The 20,537-nt window shown below is 27.4% G+C and overlaps 1 protein-coding gene across 2 annotated transcripts in view; it reads right to left on the bottom strand.

Moving 5' to 3' along the window:
* Positions 1–20,537, bottom strand: part of LOC112595540 — a 53,731-nt gene that overhangs the window by 21,359 nt on the left and 11,835 nt on the right. For both annotated transcript variants that reach the window (XM_025340785.1, XM_025340787.1), the window contains exons 2-4: positions 19,801–20,279; positions 12,155–12,282; positions 7,247–7,483 (exon numbers count right to left, since the gene is read on the bottom strand). In XM_025340785.1, coding sequence (XP_025196570.1) covers positions 7,247–7,483; positions 12,155–12,282; positions 19,801–19,963 — 528 coding nt within the window. In that variant the 5' untranslated portion in view covers positions 19,964–20,279. The remainder of the gene's footprint in view (positions 1–7,246; positions 7,484–12,154; positions 12,283–19,800; positions 20,280–20,537) is intronic.

Genomic DNA, 20,537 nt, shown 5'->3' with positions numbered 1-20,537 from the left:
TTTAAATGTTTATTGATTTGTAAACAAAAATGTCGCGTGTTCCGACATAAATATAAAACGATAAATTTGATTGTTTGTTCTGCACTTTGTCTCGATTTTCAAAGAAGGATAAAAATGTTACATGTCTCTGTATAATAAAGCAGCTGCTAGTCTTTCCCAATGTCTCTCTACGTGCATTCATTATATGGGCGTTTTGTGCAGAACGTAATGCGTCTTGAGATTTTCAATAGTTCAACTTGATTGGTTCGTTGAACGCGCGACGTAACGAAAAATATATCGGTCGAAATAACACATAAATAATATAATATGCAATGCATACACGAAAATATAAATAACAATATTCGTCATTGCCATAATATGATACAAGATTGTATAGAATTGTAGATATTGGATTTTATATATTATGTACGACGTACATATATTGTATATAGTATATATTTATATATGTACAGAGTACAGACACATAGTACTACACTTCACTGAAAAACATATTATTATATTATAACTAGGAATGTTAATCACACATAGTACTTATTACTAAACAAAATTTATTTATAGAAATTGTATTTGAAAAGAAAAAAAATTGGACTATGTATTTATATGACTGTTTTTAACTTTCTAAAGTACAAAATTTGTTGTAACAATTCCAAAATATTAACATTTTATTAATACTTTATTTATTTATTGATTTCCATGGCAAGTATAAACACTGACTAATATTGTAATTACTTTTTATTAAGCTAATTGAAGTTATATTATAAAAATCATAGTAAAAAGTTTTTGATGAATTTATTGCGTTATTTGAATTGATTTGTAATATTATTATACAAAAAAACATCAGTATCAATATTAATCTGATATTTATTTAAAAAAGAAGCATTTCAATTAAAGGCTTTGGGGGAATGATAAATTGTTGTAGGTAAATAATGAAGGGCTGGAAATAAGCTATTCCTGACAAGGGTGACATTTTTGTCAACGGCTCACACAGTATTTCAATCTTGAATGAAAATTGCTTCAAATCATTACCACACATATTAAAATTTTAGTTGATGATTTCTTTCAATTAATACAAGTTATTGAAATGAAAACATTACTATGGACATTAGGGTGGTCCTTTGGTACAAATAAAAAAAAAAAATGTGCAAAATATTCAAGTTACTTCCTTCAAATCGGTTCCCACTTCTAAAAAAATATTCAATAAACGAACACATCAATCAAGTTTATCAGTGATTTTCAGCTCAAATTTTTAACGGGTCGAAAACTAATTTTCCGACCAGTATTAGGTCCGAAAATTTATTTTCCATTACTTCTCATAACACCAAAAGTTAAACTCATAACGCAAGTGTGACAAAATATAGTTTGTATATTGTTGGTGTTAATGCCCGAATAATGGAAGTATGTAACCATTGTAACTTTCCTCACACGGCCACACCGAAAATCTATTTTTGCAATGCCCTCTCCCCATATCGCAAAAAATGAGGAAACATTTCTCCACGATATTAATTTTTAATTTACGATACCTTATTATTTAAAATACTCAAACAGTTACATCAGTGAAAAAATTAATCATATTGGAAATTTGGAAAGGCAAAATAAAAATTTCAATTTATGATTGCCAGATAAAAGTTACTCCATATAATATTTACTTAATAAATATATATATATATCTAAAAATAAAGTTATTAACAAATTTTTCTAACACAATCTGTTAGATTATTAAATATATCTTGTATAACATAGTTAAAATATTTTCTAACAATAATATTCTTAAAACTTATATATCTTAATTACAATAGCAACAATTTTCACTTATATTAATTAATACCGTGTAATAAAAAAAAAAATGAAAATGAAAAACATTTTCAAATGTTGAGAATACGCCACCACAAAAAAATTTGAATTTCTGGTAGAATCGAAGTCAAACAAACTCAAAATACATTCTGAATAGTTTATTAATTATGATATGTAAAATCAAGTAAAATGGTCGGCAGAGCAACGAGTCAATTGGATTATAATACTTTGATTGATTCGCCATGAAATATTTCGAGTTATTTATTGCGATTTATATTTTTAGACACTAAATCTCAGGAGATAACGATTATAGCAGAAATACTATTGATCATTATTTATATTATTATGTATTATAATTCATAATATATCGATCGAAATCACAATTGAGAGTTTCAACAATAAATTGGCAACGCGCAAATATTCACACCTACGATACGTCCTAACCTCGCACGGCGGTCAATGGACAGACCGCGTTATTGTATCACGTGCGGTATTCTGCCTGTTAGGTACATTCGATATTGTGATAATACATTTTATTAAAGGCGTGCAATCGGAGAACAAAAAAAAAAAAATGAGAAGTGCCGCGCTGGCGCCAGTGTGATCGTCGGCAGCCAATAAAACAAATCCAAACCGTACAATAATAATAATAATAATAATAATAATAATAATATACAGACAAACGGGATACTCGTTGACACGCCAAAGTGTGTAACGTACTAACGACGACAGGAGGAATTTCGGAAGTATCGGGCCGTTCGTATTACACCGCAATATACATGTATAATTTATTATAATATATATAAGTATTTGTTGGTGGGTTGCAACGAGTGTTGAGAGATTTACACTGCAAACACTGACAATCTTACCGTACGGATCGTTTGCTGCAGCGACAGGGCCGTGTCGTCGTGTAAATGGTAATCTCGTGTTTGACGTATACAACGTATGAGATGATTTCATATGAAATATTATCCGCGAAAAACGATCTATTTACATAACTTTCTTCTCGTCCACTATACGCAGACGCACGGCAAGCTGCTCCTCGAGCAGATATCCCGATGGTTCGCGACGAACGTGATGTACGCTATTGTCGTGTTAAAATATTACGCATTATCGTTATTATTGCACATGCATTTAAACTATATGTTATACGAAGCGGTAACGTGCAGACAACGGCGATGCCGATATTATGATATTATTAAAAATATGATATTGCACCGACCGCTCGCGCTACTGCGACGGCGCGACGCGCGCGTCATCCGCGACGGCTGTCGGGCCGGACGTGCGTTCCGAGCGATGACGCCGCCTCCATGGTAGGCCGCCGAATTCTAATCTTAGACTGCCACCGTCCGGGCGCACCGTCGTTCCAGACTTAGCTGCATATTGTCATCTCGCGTTATACGTATTATTGCACGTATGATGACTGTGATGATTCACAGTGGTGTGTTGGTAGGTGTGCGGGGTTATTTAATTTTTATCGAAAAATGCAAAGTTATTTGTGATATATAAATTAATTCTCAAATGGTAATTTTAGTGGTTATCAGATGATTATCAAAATCAATATAGCCATTGCTCTTAATTGTAACCATTGGGTATGTTTTTCTTTTTATCGCCGTATAGATTTTCTAGTAGGAAAATACTCGTTTCATCAATTTGGATCGCTTAGTTAGATTAATAACTCAAGGTAGGGCGTTATTATGGGTTACGTCGTAATCAATAATTTGGTCTATGTACGTTTTTTTGGAAATAGTTTTTCTAATCTTGTATCGCTTCATTGTGTTTATACTTGATATTTACACGCAAGTCTTCTGCAGTACCATTAGTACCAATATGTAAGTGCATAATATGATTTTAGATATGATAACATTAAAATTTCGCAACAAGTGTAACTTAACTAGTTTACTTCTTCTGGTCAATATACCCGTAATAGACAACCAATGAAAAAAAAAGTTTGAGGTAAGAACTTTGTTTTCAAAAATATAGTGGCTGCAGGAATACCGGCCGAAACTTGGCCTCTTAAGTATTATATTTTTTATAATTATATCAACAAAATTACTACTTTAATTTTTTTAAATATCAAATAAGAGAATTTTTAATTTCTTAATTTTGCATATAAAATTTAAGAAAAATATTTAAAAATTAATTTAAACATAGCGCAGATGATAATTGATAATTAAAAAAAAAAAGTTGAAAATGTTCAATAGAACAAAAATTATTGTCAATTCACCGTGAAACGCCCTAAGCTGTGTACCTTCTTACAACCTTATCAACTCGACCACCTAAAAACGAATGTTAAATTAATTGTTGTACCATAACGAACACTAATTTCGTAACACCTATGATCTAAAAAATCTGTACTCGTGATCTAACACGGGGATAAAATGAAATAATATCAACCTTTTAAAAAAAGGTAAAAAAAAATCTTAGAGCTCTTTGTTTTGTTAGATTTAATACAGATATAATTCCGAAGTGTCACTATGACACCATTTCTTTATATATAGCGGATATTAAACGGTTTATTTAAAAACTATTAATATTTAGTCAAATATGTAGGATGTAGGTATGTGTTAAAAATTGTATAGGTCATAATGTCACAAATTATTATGTTCAGAGGTGGTAAACCTGTGACATATATATGCCAAAGGTGGAACGTTGGCCAAATTTCATGCGGCACCCGGAAATATTTTTTTATTTGATCGTTCAATCTTACATAATTGAATTTAATAAAAATAAATCTTTGCATAGATACACTTAATATTCACTTCAACAATTTTTTATATAAACATTTGTCAAATATTTTCTCACAATGTATGAGATTTAAACATTTTGCAGTTAGAGGTTAATAATGTCATATTTTTCTTCTTGGCAGATCACGCATAATCAATTATAGTTAACCGTAGTCCTAATTGATCACTGCAGTATCTCACATTCATACATAACTCATCCTTGGACAATGACAGAAACGTATCACGAATAGATCCTTTACGCTCGCCGTGTATAACACTTAAGATATCATGTATCAAGATATGATATCAAAATTCAAAACATTATGTGCTAAATAATGTATTATAAATATATAAGCTAACGCATACATGCTCTTAGTTGCGACTCTCAGAGTTTAAGCGCGTTTTTTCCATGTTCGCCTGAACATGCTCAGAAATCTAAACAGATTCGGTCACCGTCGTCTTCGTCTTCATCTCCATGGGGGCGACTATAAATACACACGAGCTAAAAAGAAAACGATGGTGCTCGTAAAACAGAATCAGCCGGAAAGGATAACGGCATAAACATTCCTCGCCAGTACGATCCCCTCATTCCGAGCATTCCGGATTCGATGTATCCACTCCTGTCGAAAATTGTGGGAAGTATTTGGCATTTCGACAAATATATGTATGTTTGGTTATATGATATATATATATATATATATATGCTAGTAAAAAAGTAATTCGTTTACGTTTTGATAAAAAAAAAAAATACCAATTGACGAGTGCTAATAATAATAATAATACTATATTACGATCAATTTTCTATTTACGAGTATACCGTATTCTGAGTACACCATATAGTATTATAATAATCTTAAATACACTTATAAAATTTAAACTGAAATAAAAGACATTGGGACAAATATAACTATAATATTTAATGACTATTTTTCTTTTTTTGGAATCTGAATGAAATGATCAAAAATTTCTCATTTATTTTTATTTTCGTAATAATTTATAACAATGATTTTAGATTAAGATTAAATAACATTTGAAATTTGGTTTTTATTTCAGTCAACAAACATTGCGTTTATCTCTTTAAAATGAATGCCTGGAAACGAGCAAAACATTTTACGAGAAACAGTGCTAATAGATTGACTATTTGAAGCTTACAAGGAAATTCAAAATATATTTAAGTCTGTTGAGTTAATTTTATCAATTGCAGTTATTTAAGAATACATTAAAGTGTTAACTGCGGACACTTGAATAATTATTTGTATTTACATTTTATTTAAAATGTCTGTTTATTGTTATTTTAACGTTCGTGAACATAAAGAATAAAGATAGTTTAATCTATTAGTTGACATAATTTATTATAACTTACTATATTATATTAAATAACTATAAATTATTCTGCGATTTTTTAATGTGAATTATCTATTTGCCGATATTTCTACAGAAAATTTTTCTTTTTTGCCACATACATTTTTCATACTTTTGATATTTTTTAATTTGAAAAAATTAAAAAGAGTAAGTAATAACATTTTTTTCGTAAAATGAAACGTATTCATGTATATATTTAGAATATTTTCTTCTTAAAAAGTCGATATATTGGAATAAAATAATTTCATGAAAATAATATTGTATAAATGGTAATTTTATAATGTCAGGTTGGTAGGAAATTATAGTGGAAACATTAAACAGTTCAAAGTTGTGTAAATTGTTACATATATTTTTCGTTATTTTAATGCAAATATTAATAACATGTTTATTTTAAAATATTTGTACTGATCTTTAATAAATAATATCTATTTTGGAGTATAGTTCCATCATTTGAAACCATTACTCTAATTTAAAATACGTGTCAATTAAATGAGTTTAGAATCGTATAGCTTTTATACTAAATTTCTTTTGTATCACTTTACAGTTACGGTCCAATTTTTATACAATTGGACTTGTCCATTTGCGTAAAGCGGTGGATATATCATTGGTGTATCATAATAATCATTAGCTATATTGACTTTTCATATTTTTTAAACATCTAGAATAAAATCTTTCAACATCATTACAGATCTCTCTTATTTTTTCAATGTTCCATCAGCTATCATATAATTCTAATTTTTCAAAAAAATCAAATTTTCCTAAAGCTAAGGTCCCTATGAAAAACTACTCTGACATTGATTTCTCCACTGATCTACTAAATATGATTACTAAACTAATTTTCTATAATATTATTATTACAGCATTATATTGTTACTAAAAATAATCAACTGTTGTTTTTTTTTCGTATACACATACTAATCATATTTCTCTTTTATATACCTATTTATTTTGTTTATTAACCTATTAGATTTAATTTAAGCATATTATTTATTTTTAAAAACAAAGCTTCTAGTTTGTTCTTTCTCCTATATTAAAATTTTATTATTATATACTTTTATTTAACCACTTTTTGACTAAACTTTAAAGTGTTTATAGGTATTTCTAAATTACTTAATAAAAATTATGGTAATTTAACTTTCGAAGTATTAAAAAAGAATAAACTATATTAATTTTTCAACTTTAATCATTAATAGAAATTCAAAACCACCGAAACAACATTATTTGATTAGAATAAAGTTATTAGCATAGAAAAACACGGTGAAACATGCAAGCCATATGACCAGGAAAATATATAGTAAAATTATATTTTAGTTTATAATTTAGGTTGCTATTTTAAGGCGATAATTCTCAATACATCTATGACATCCTACCGTAGGGTTTGAATCCTGTGGTTTGATGTTTTCGCCGTTAACAGTTATGAACTCGTGACTTTCAGGTTGCTGGATAAGTTCCTGATCATCATTATCGTCGTCGTCTTCTTCGACCACAGTCTCCAACATAGTCACTGCTGCGGTCGTATCGGTTGCAACTTCCGTTGGTTCTACTGTGGTCACTACTTCAGCGTCATCGTTATCATCGTTGTCGTTGTCGTCCTCTTCTTCGTATTCCTGTAACATCCACCACCGCATACTATATAATTTAACTATATTTTTCGGTATATCAGAATTTATTTCACTATAATAATTTATTACACGATTATATAACATAGGTTTTAATTTTTCTGTGGTCATATTTCTTCATCGCTACCAAAGTCCCTGTAAATAACTTTGATTTTTAAAAATTTTTTGATATTAATAACAAAAAATAATATTAATATAATATATTACTTGTTTATGAGATCACAATTTTCACAATAAGATAATGACTACTTTAGATGACGGGCATCTAACTATGGATCTATTAAAGGTCATAAAATACTAGCTTACAATTTTTGGTATAATATAATAGGTAATAATAATTAATAATTTTAGATGTATAATTATTATTTATTTTAAGTGATTATTCCAAATAAGAAAATTCTTGTTATTCAATGAAATATGTTCATTACATTTTCATGTTCGACGATTTAATATATAAAATATACAAATGGATTGTAATGTATTATTGGGCTGAGATTATTATGTTTTTGATATTTATACTCAAACAAATGGGTAAGCGTGTTGGTTGGTAATTTCAAATTTTCAAAAAAATGTACTGTGTATTTTTTATTATCATACATTATTCATAAAGCATTTTTTTTATTTTTTTTTTATCAGAAATTATAATTTTTAACCAAATGTGGAAAAATATAGATTTTTTTCTCGATGATATTGTGGAAAGCTAGGGTAGGCAAAGGTAAGGAGGATGCGGTCAAATAAAATGGTTGTCATATACGCCCCCTACTAATACTTAACTATTATATTAAATTTGTGCCTATGGTTGAATACAAATCAAGTTATACGTATTGTATTATGATATATTAGTTAATAAATTAAAATTATACTATACGTAATAGCTAGTATATTAACTTATATTATGGTACCTACTACCTATTACATACAATTTATATTTCACAGTGGCGTGTTCTCATTAGTCCAATACAGTCGCTGTTCGTCATCTGCCGTGATTGCGTATAAACCATAAAGTAATAAGTTCATTTTATAGGTTGGTTGTTCATATACAATGTAGAAATCTCTGTGTTTATAACGTAAACGTAATTGAGTAAACATTAAAGAGAAGTTATCACAAGTTATAGTATGTAATATCATGATATGCAATGTACGCACGAGACTGTATCTCTCGCGAACATTATTAGACTGACATAATAAAACGCAGTTCGTCTTAATATTATTGATACAGTGTTTATTTTATTAAATAGAAGAACCGGAGGGGACGTCGTTTTGAGTGGATTTTATGTATTATTACTTAAAAGTTTTCCAAGAGCATGTAGCAGACTTTTTTGTAAATACCAATGTTATACTTAAGATGTCTTTAATATATGAGAGCAGTGTTTGACGCGCAAAGCCTACAACAGTGCTTTAATGACGTAAAATTTTTTACATGTATACAATGTACATACAGAATGAATCACTAAGCATGCTCATTTCCATTTTTTGTATAAAAAATTGTTTTATTCAAATTCAAGTTCTCGGAATTTTTAAAAATATTTTTTGGTGATTATGTTTCCAAATTCTTGAAATTTTCTTATTACTTAAAAATGTTAAGTGATGATAAAAATTTTTTATTTTTTAGTTGAGTGCTTCTAAACTTTACTTTGAATTATTAAATAAATAATTTTTTTTTGAATTGTTAACGTTAACTGTAAATTTAAGCGAGTAGTTTTTTTAATTATTTAAATATTTATATTAAATATAATAATTTTTAAAAACCATTTTGCAAAAATATAAAATAGATTTAATGCCAAATCTAGTATGCATTATACTTGGACTATTTAAAAAATTATAGCTGTTGATAAATTAAGTATTAATTACAAAAAATTTCAAATTACCATGGTCTCCAAATCTTCTGAATCCGTTATCTGCACAAATTTGATCTTAAGTAGGTACACTAAGTTAAATAATTCAAAAACTAAGTTAGATAACTCAAAAATTGCTCATTTGAATTGTAATATTTTAATACGTTAACATTTTCAAATAAATTATTGGCTAAATAATTTAAAGTAGAAAAGTAAGTTCTCTGCTTAAAAACAAAAACTTTTATCTTCATTAGATATTCCTTAAACAGTTTAAAATTCTTAATTATGGGACTTAAGAATATTTAAAACTTTCAAAAAATCTGATTTCGAATAGCTGTATTATTGAAGAAAAAAATGGTGATTATACACTCAATATTTAAGGTGTTGTTTTAACGAATTCTATTTCGTAATTTCTTTAAAAATAGAAGACAGACGATCGTTACTGATGATCACTAACTCGGTCACACAAATAGGATGTACTGCATATTTTTTTTAACTTCGGATCTACGTAAAAATTTCACATTTACTCAAAAATATTATCTTTGTATCATTGTTATTGTATCTTAGAGAAAAAAAAATGAAATTACTTAAACCGTTAGATAGCGCACACATACCTGTATATTTTTATATAATATTAAAATCCAAAGTTTTAGAACGCGAAGAAAATATAATTTAAAGATCGATTAATGTAATAATATTACATTTACATGTATTTATAATGATTCAATGTTCACCATTAAAATATACTTATTTGCTATCTAAATAGATATTTAATTGATGAAAAGCAATTTATTCATTAATTATAATCGATAAACTGTTATAATATTGTTTTTTATGTAGACAATATTTAGAATAATATATTTATATTAGGTTTGCTTCCAAAGAATACTGCAATAGTGGACAGATAATAATTTATGTAAGTAGTTATAGTAAACTAAATAACAATCATTATTATATAAATATTTATTTAAAAAGTAACATGAGGTATTGATATACATTTTAGCATTATTATTATTATAGAATAAGTTCAAAATTTATATAATATAATAATAAATTAATAACTTAATTTAATATTATTTCAAGAGGTTAGAATGTTTTAACCAGGTAATTATATATAAATCATACGTTTATTAATAAATAAAAACATAACTTATTTTTAAATTATAAAATGTTTAGGCTCATATTTTTTTATTACAATCAAAAATATAATAAAGCGAATATTGGTTTATCCATCAAATTAATTATTTAGTTGTTATTGACTCATATCTATATTTGAAACAATGAATCAATGGCTTTGTTTGAATAATTTGTTAGTTTTTTTTAATTGCATCAAAAGTATATGTATATTGTACGTGTAAACAAATATATAAGATTTTTGCCAGCTACCATAAATCATAATGATCTAAAGCAAATATTATTTAGAATTTATTATTCGTTTATTAATATTATATGAGTTAATACAAATCAAATAACCATCGTAAGTAGACGATCGCGCAGGTGTTATACTTAAAAAACTCGTCATTCACCTAGATCAAATTTTATAAATGGTTAATTATCAGTTAATGTTTTGATAAATTATAACCAGTTATCCATTAGTCGATCACGTAAATTGTAAATAAATATTACCTATAATTACAAATAAAATCATATTCATTCTGTAAAAAAAAAAAAAAACTATTATGAATATATTTAATTTTAACTTTAAATTATTTATTTATTATGTGTCTATTGTATACGCTTATTAGTATGATATATTTATATTATTATATTTATCTTGAATTTAAAAGCATAGGATCTATTAAGCCGTTATTGTTGTAGAGTATTTCAATAATGAAATGTAAACTGAATCTCACTATTAATTTTTCAAAAAATATTATGACTTTACTGTGCATATTTTAATGCTCGTATAAGAAGATAATGGTAGCATAAATAAACTTTGTGTAACTAACAGAAAAATAGCTTTTGAGCTTGAAATAAGATCGACCAAGACGGATATAATGATAAAAAGCTCTCACGAGAATTCAAAAAGTTTTTTTTTATAGAAAATATAAAAGAATTTTATGTAATTTTATCATTATTAATGTATACTTTCTTAAATTTAATACAAAAATAATGCATAATTGCACCATTGTACACGTTATTGCACGAATACTTATAATTAATATATTTTATTTCATGTATTGTAACTTAATATTATTATAGATACATTTAGCTACATATATAAATGTTATATAGAAAAAAAAATTAAGAAATTTGAAAAAAAATCTGTCGCAATAATTAGATATAAGTATTAATAGCTAAGATAACAATTTTTAATTACTGACCACGATCATCAGCTAATATTACTAAGCATATTTTATGTTTTATGATATTGCTAATAACTAATAAGTAATTTATTTTACCATTATTAAAATATAGTAGGATAAATTAATTTTAGTTGTGAACATAACATTTTAAAATATCAGACCATATTATAACTTAACCTATAATATAGATAATAAAATATATTAATATACTAAGTTATCTTATACTTTATTATATTATTATTATTGTTTAAAATTGTATAGCATATTATTGTACCAACATTATAACTATAGTATCTAGTATCTTACAATTCTATAAACTTTCTTATAGGTAATATAAGGGTAACTGTAAATATACGTATTGTTAAAATATTTAATATTTATATCTAATTATAACTATAAAATGGAACTGACTCATTAATAATCTTCTATGAGTGTTCGTTAAATTACTAAAAGGATAAAATTGAATTATTTTATTCTACATTTAATACATTATTTTGTTTGTAAATTTATAACTTTACCTCTTCGTTTTCTGATTGTTCTCGGCTTTTTACATAATTTTCTAATCGTTCGTATTCTTCTCTTAAATTCCATATCTCCCTTTTTAGTTGTTCGTTTTCCCGACGTAATTTTTTAATGTAATTTTGGCCTGTAAAAAAAAGATTTATTAGAACAATTTTATATTTCTTTAGTGAAATTCTAAAATAAATTGTATGCTTAAAAGCTTTAAATAATAATTAATATATATCGTGTGCATAACAGAGAAATATTTTATATTTTTTTTTTTGAATATTAATATATTTATTGGTACACAAAAATATTAAAAATATATTTCTTGTATAATATATTGTGCAATAAAAACCATGTTTATATAATTTCTAATACTGTTGAGTTATATTAAATTAGTTTTATATTTATTCATATAATCTTTATTTTACAGATTTACTCTTTCAATAAAAATAGATTTTTTTAGTTAAATAATATCCAAACGTTAAAAGTAAATATCGTCCACCAAAACAGCTGCTATATTATGTTTTCAACTCGCTCAAATAACAACCCACGCGAGAAACCATGATTTTTTTACAGTTGATTGATTTTATTTTTAAAGTACTTGTATACATTTTCAATTATATTTATATATGTGTGTGTGTGTTTTTGTGTGTGTTATTTCAACGATAACATGTAGGTACTATATAAGCATAAATAATAATATTTCCTTAGTCCACGATGTTTTCAAAAATCTAACTTCTTCGAAGTATAAAAATAAATATTAAGTATAAATAAATTTAAAAAATATACATTCAACTTGTTAAAATAATAATTATTGTCTAATCAATACCACACGGTAGCTATCAATTATAATTATATTATTCCAAACATCCTATATACTATTGCTTATTATATACTATTATACTCCATCAATATTGCCTTAATTATAAAAATATTTTTAGCTACGTTATATTTATATTGTTAATAATTCTTCATTCACCCACCTTCTACCAGAATGAAATACTGGGGCTGAGTCACCCCATCAAAGTTACGTATCCGCTGAATATAATATTATAATGATATATGATATCAAATATACTATTAGAAGGTTAACTTAAACCTAATTTATTTAATTTATAAATATTTAAAACACTGATGGTGATGATATTCTCTACGATTTGTATTGATTTTATTTAACCTTTACAAGTTCTACAACTGGGAAAGTTAAGGTTTAACCAATGGTGCCAAAACCGGTAGACCGTAAAATGTTCGTGTGGTGAATATTTCGCTTAGTTTAGTTTTTCAAAAAGTTGTATAACATCACACGGAATACAGACTTTTAGCAATTTTAATAAAAAGAATGCAAAGAAATCGTTGGATACTGAGTGAGTGGGTTATACAATTCTGCTAAATTATTTGCCTTGTACATACATTTTTCCTATACTATACAGTATAGGTAAGTACATAATATATTTTGAGACTACTGGGTCAAACTAAGTAATAAATGTAGACAGATATTTGTAAGCCGTGTTGTTATTAAATTTATATTGCTCAAGAAATACAAATAATAATAAAATAAAATATATTAATATTTTTTATAATATTAATTTGTATGAAAATGTATAATATCACATAAAGTACTTTCATGATTATTTGCATAGCACGTTTACATGATATATTAACTAGCGAGTATAGAAATTATAAACTTTGATTAGAAGTTAATAGTAATAATATTATTATCAATATATGTATATATTATACCACAATTCAATTAAATATCTAGTTCTAGTAATAAGTGATAATTTGTGTGATGATGTATTTTTTAGTGTTTTCTATAGTATTTTAATTATTAAAAATGTAATTAATTTTAATTTTAATTTTAAATTTTATTAATTTTTTAATCATATTTGAAATAAAAATATCTTGTAAATTGAGAACAAACTTTCATAAAATTATACATTTAATAACTAATACTATAAAACAATACTTATTATTTAAATATTGGTGCATAGGATAATAAATAATTAAGTAATAATATTTTAATAATTGCAAATATACGCAACGAAATGTCAACGGATTTGTTTGAAATTTTAATAAATGCTATAAATATTCAACTTCATTGTGATATACAATATTATCATGCTTGTGTTGATACTTGATCTTATTTATATCATGGGTTGTAGCATGTGTGGAGCTAATGTGTGCATCTCGTATACATTTTAATGGTCGTATGGAAAATATAACTATGTCGTTGCATTACGCTAACAACTGAAATCAAAATATTGAATATTTGAGTTGCGCAAGTGTTGTTTTGCTTATAAATTCTAATGTTAATATTTTATCATAATATTTTTATACGTAGTAATGTAGGTACATGTATTGTGTAAGTTCCAAATTAAACTTGCTGATAAATTAAGTCGTTGAAATAGTGTAATTTTGCCGGTAGTCTGTGAGATATTGAATGGTATTTATGAAAAAAATAAATTACAGAAACTGCAACATGTAACATTGGTTATTAGAATTTGAGCTCGGTAACCATTTAAATTGTTTCGAAATGTTTTTTTTTTTTTTTGAATTATTATTTTTATTGACTTGCCGTACCCACCAAATGAAGTCTATCACTTGGATGTACATCTATATTTGGTTGTGAATTCTTATTTCTATAAATTATGAAATTTAAGTAATACGCAGTTAATTTTACAAAAATACGCTAAGATAATTTTTTTTAAACGACTGAAACAGTTCTGAGACATCCACATCAATGCCTAAGCACCAGTATTTTTTTCAATGAGTATGAGTCAATCTTTAATATTTGATACCTAACTATAGAAGGGAAATTGTGAATTAATTGTCTAAATGATAATGGCCTTGTCGAACTTCACTCCTTACTTAAATCAAAATTATAAAACTATACTTGAATTTAAAAACGATATTGTTCGTATTACACCAAATATTATCATTTTGATATCGAGCTTATAAATATTTATTTTAGTTGATAACTTAATGTATGTCTCAATCGATTTAGTATTGTAATGACGTTATTATACGATGTAACTTATGTAGAGATAAAAATTTAAATACTTATTTTTGTATTTCACAAAAGTCAGAAATCAGAATACGACTGACAAATCTAATTAATTCCTCATCAGTCATCACCCAAGAATACCGGGCACTATATAAGGCACATGCAAGAAAAACTTACAATCAAATTTTAACCAAAATACACTAAAGAAATAAGAATATTTTCTAGCCTAGCCTTACTCCAACATGCACTTGATAAAGAAAAACCATAGTTATAAATTTATTTTTTAATACTATAAACTTAAATCAAAAATTGTAAATAATAATAAATAATTTTATTTTGTGTTGCCTGCATATATAATATAAAAGTAGACTATCATTTTTGCTGCATTATTAGATCGATAATTAAAATAAACAAATACACGTTAGGTATTAAAAATATAAATAAATCTTACAACCGTCACCGTTAACTGATATTTGATAAAATAGATTTCATATATATAATATTGGAAAAAGTGAAATTCTTCAAGCTATTTATTTATTTATTTTAATTTAACTGTACTTACAGTACATAGATCTATACAGAAGGGCTAACTGGCTTATCTCCCTCTTCAAAATATCAGATAACCATTTTTCCAGGGATAAAGCTAAGTTGCTTTATTTTTTTTCGGATTACATTCGGGTTAGAAAAAGGTAATACTTGAATAATATTTAAAAAAAAAAATGTGACGTCCATCAAGTTTGTACCGTTTTCACCCCTTGTCCTTGATCCATGTATTATAATTATAATGATATTATGGTCATGACTCATGAGTAAATACGTGCAATTAGTACGAACAAAAAAGCTTTTATTTTCACAAAAACGCAACGCGACGTTCAAACGTATATTTAAATTTTTTCTATCATGTCTTTTTATTTGGCTTATGGATTTATTGTATGTTACTTAACTTAATATACATTTTATGTATTTCTGCTGTTATAATTGTTATTACTAGAAATGGTATATTTTTATAAATATTATGAATTTATATATTTTTATAATTCCACATTAACTACCTATATTACTTTGTCATTTTAACTTGTTTATAGTAATCAAAGATTTCAATTGTTTTTAAATATCTAAATCGATATAGCAATACATTTTTAATAAATAAAAAGAGACAAAAAAATTACTACTAAACAAAATTCGATTTCTTTATAAGTGCTGGTTACGATATTTCCCTCCTTTAAGAAACCTGATATTACATCACTGACTGAGGGTATCTCATCCCTCGCCATAACATTTCTCGAAATCACATTTTTACGAGGATTTAATATTCGTATAGGGATTTGATCGGCATTACGGGTATGCGTATGACACATTTTTTAAATTATATTTTTTTATTTTTTTGTTACGCCTTCACCAAAAGTTTTATTTTTTTTTTTTTTTTTTTTTGATACCGTGGTTAAATTGTTGGAAAATTGCTTTTTTTCCACTCGCTCGCTACAACGGACAATCAACGATTGGAAAAATACTAGCTTAATCAGATAAATGTACACGAAAGTATTGATATATTTTATCTAATATATAAAGTGCTAGCTTATAAGTAGGTTATTTTCGTGATAGTCTTTTTTTCTATGGGAAACAGTTTAGTAACAAAAACTCAGATAAATAAAATAACTCGTGTTCTAATTAATACTTTATTATTATTATTATTATTTTTTTTTAATACAGAAAATTAAAAAATTAAAATTTGATTACATTTTTTAGGAAACAATTTAAAATAGCCAATTTTTTTACCTAATTTTTAAAAATATATGAATATAAAAATGATTATTTAGGTCAATAGTAGTTTATTTTTTATAATTAAAAAAAAAAAAATCAATATTATTTTTGAGTAAATTCATTTGAAACGTAATACATTTTTTCAAAATATTATTTTGAAAATATTTAGATATGAGTAAAGTATTTATTATTTATAAAATGTTCATATATTTAATTTATATTAATTTTTCGTTTTTATTTATTAGGTCTTTCTGTGTAATTAATGAGAACCGTAATAACATTTAATTATTATCGTACCAATAGAAGCGCTATCTGAGGCATTAAGGACATGACAAAAATATTATTCGTGGCTCGTTTAAAAACACAAAATCAGTCTAGAGAGAAACCCACTGCTCTAGCTTATTTAAAAAATAATAAATGAAATAATTAGTGATTACTTTTATATAGTCTAATATGCCCACTACAGCCAAATATTGAGAGTTTTAACTTTAAAAGCTTACATAACAATTAATCGTTAATTGCTATGTATATTAAAAAACACACTATGGAAAGATATTAGGTCACATAATTTTTAAAAAGCTTAAATTACTATTCTAAAACTCAATCCCTTTTCCAAATTACGCGCAGAAAGATAACTCGAAGATATTTGCCAAAAACGTGTCCTCGACGAACAAAATTTTCCGGCATGACAATTGTTTTCCTTGGTCCTCGACTGCGGATCGTGTCGCACACGTCGCACGCAACTGAAATAGCTCATTTGCCGTCTCCGGCACACAATCGACTATTTTTTTTTTTATACGGCGTCGCGCGTTAATTATTTTAATTTTCGACGACGGTGGTATTTACTGTCGTGTCACCGTCGACGATTACTCATAAGCGGCGGAGGACATGAAAATGTCATTGCTCGAGACACATTCAGGAGCATTTTGGCAAACGATCACACGTTTTTTTGCGGTTCACACGAATATAATAATATATTATGTGTACATTCGCAGCGCCTGACGGCCAATCGGCCAAACGCCATGCCACCGACAAATGTCGCGTGACGCGAATTCGCACGTAGTCTCGCGCCATGGCACGTTACCACAAAACACACGTCACGCGTCCGGAACTATACTAGCGCACCTGTAATAATAATATTAATTGCGATCGAAGTATGTGTGTTATTCGCGACGACCGCGACCGTGGTTCCGGAAAACAACCGTGGTTTGTATCAACAGAATATTATACTATCATCATAAATTATGTTCTGATGGCCGTGGCACATTAATTATTCGCAAGCACTACGCAGTTCAAAGTGTTAGTGGTTGTCGACGAGCGATCCGCGGTTTATACGACCGGCTAAATACCAGCTACCAACAATAATATTGTGAAATGCCGTCGTTTTGTACGATATTAATATTATTACCATATCATAATATATTACATGCACTTCAAGTACTTAGAATTTTTCGTATTCATCGGTGTATTAATTATTATTTTCATTTTTTTTTTTTTTTTCATCAATAGGTAGTCGTCGTATTTTATAAACTCACGGTTTTAAACATATTTTAAATTGAATATGACTTACCGATGCGTAAAAAATCATTTCATTTTGTATTATTCATTCTGTTGTTTGCATAATTTTTTTTCATCTATATTTAATCTTAGTATTATGCTGTTGTTCGTTGAAATCAATATTCTTGTAATATTGCTATTTTTTATTAATTCAATTTTGATAGTCTCGAGTATATTTTATAACTCGGTTGGTTATAACTTATAAGTGTCTTCATAAAATTATATCAATTATTTCCTTATATCTATTTTATATTTTTGTAAACACTCAGACATCAGTTAACACATATATTATACTTAGGTACATACTTACATTTACGCGCTCGTCAAACAGTCAGTCGATTATTTATGTCTCGTATTTTTCATTGTTTTTTTTATACATATAGTGGAAAGCGGGCTAATTCCGTACGAGAGGTAAAACTGTATAATAAGATTTTCTGAACATTAAGTCAAGACAAAAAAAAAAAAAAAATAATTGATGTTTATTTATCCATGACCATATTACATTGTTATCGACAATTATTAACCTCATTTGTAATAAATTCCCGCCCAAATTCTTATTATCATAAAATATGTATCATCACTATTATTTTTTTTTATATATTATATTATAATTCAAAATTATAATACTCCATTTTGTTTGATGTAAAAGAAAACTGTGTCAAATTGCATAAAAGTAAGTACAATAATTATTTAATGATATACATAGTTGGGAAGAATATTGTTTATACTTTTTACTTAATTATTGTTAATTTATAGCTACCTACTGAGGGGCATTAATTGTAATACGTTACAATCAGGGACGGATCCAGAGGGGCCTAGAGGCCTTCCTCCCAAATATATTATTTCTCAATTTTTTTTTATAATTCTATACAGATCCTGATATTTACTATATTTCAAATCACATATACGTCTGATAATATAATATTTTATACAAGGTGGATATATATCGGAAAGAACAAAAATGTAAATAGATATTTAGATTTTATTATTTTATTTATAAATATTATATAATCATCAATTTATTTATTAGTACATTGATTACCTATACCTAATATTATGACAAAAATTTTAATTTATGAATAAAGTACCTATAAAAAAATTGTTTGCCCCCCTCCCCAGATCTTTGTTCTGTATCCGTATCTGGTTACTATAATAAGTATAATATAAATCATAATTCATATTAAAAGTTAATTCCTGCCACCCACTTTCCCTACCACCAAAAAAAGTGCTACACAACAGTACTACCACTACACGTAATACTATATCGTTAGACGCTATAACTTCATACGTGTTATACAACATTGGCTCAACCGATGCATAATAATAATTATTTACCTTTTTCGACTTCGGCGTTGATGTTGATCGTGCGCAACCGGAGCTCCTCGTTTTCATATAGCATTCCCCGGGACGCGCTCCTGTCCAGCGTCCGGTTCGGCTTGAGGGTGGCGTCGCGGCGTCGGGACCGCAACATGGACGACGTGCCTGCAGGCGGAGCCATACCGCCGCCCAGCAAGCCGAATACCACATCGGCTAACCTCACACTACTGCACAACTTGGCCGGCCGTCAAACTGCAGCTGCAGCAACCTGCACTCCTGCGAGACGCGACACGCCGTGTCGTAGTTACTAATGTGTAATATTTGTTATTATTACGCGTCGAACATGTGCGCGATGGTTTCTGGTGCGGTGCGAACGGATCGCGAGCGCGGTATATCGGCAACGGCGAGTTTGGTGTAACGTTTCCGCTGCGACGATTAAAATATATTATACTATTGCAGCGTAGAGTGATCGACTCGTCGATACGTTTTTGAGTTACCTGCAGTGGAAAAAAAAATGGTCTCGTAGTTTTATTATTGTTACGGCGGAACGCATTACATTTTGGAGAAAAATAATCTAGTCGTTTACGATTCTCTGCGATATTTTTTTCTACGGGCTCTTTCTTCGTCAAATTAGGATTAACACAGTTAAATTATATATTATCCTGTATGTTTTTTGTCAAACAAATTTCACCGGATACTCCTTGATCCCTCCACCCATTAATATTTATCATCCTGATATAGATTCTGAATTATTA

The sequence above is a fragment of the Melanaphis sacchari genome, unplaced genomic scaffold (assembly GCF_002803265.2).
Source record: "Melanaphis sacchari strain LSU unplaced genomic scaffold, SCAv2.0 Contig27_pilon_pilon, whole genome shotgun sequence".
Classification (NCBI taxonomy): Eukaryota; Metazoa; Arthropoda; class Insecta; order Hemiptera; family Aphididae; genus Melanaphis; species Melanaphis sacchari.
The sequence above is the reverse complement of the archived record's forward strand: the minus strand, read 5'-3'. Positions and strand labels throughout refer to the sequence as shown.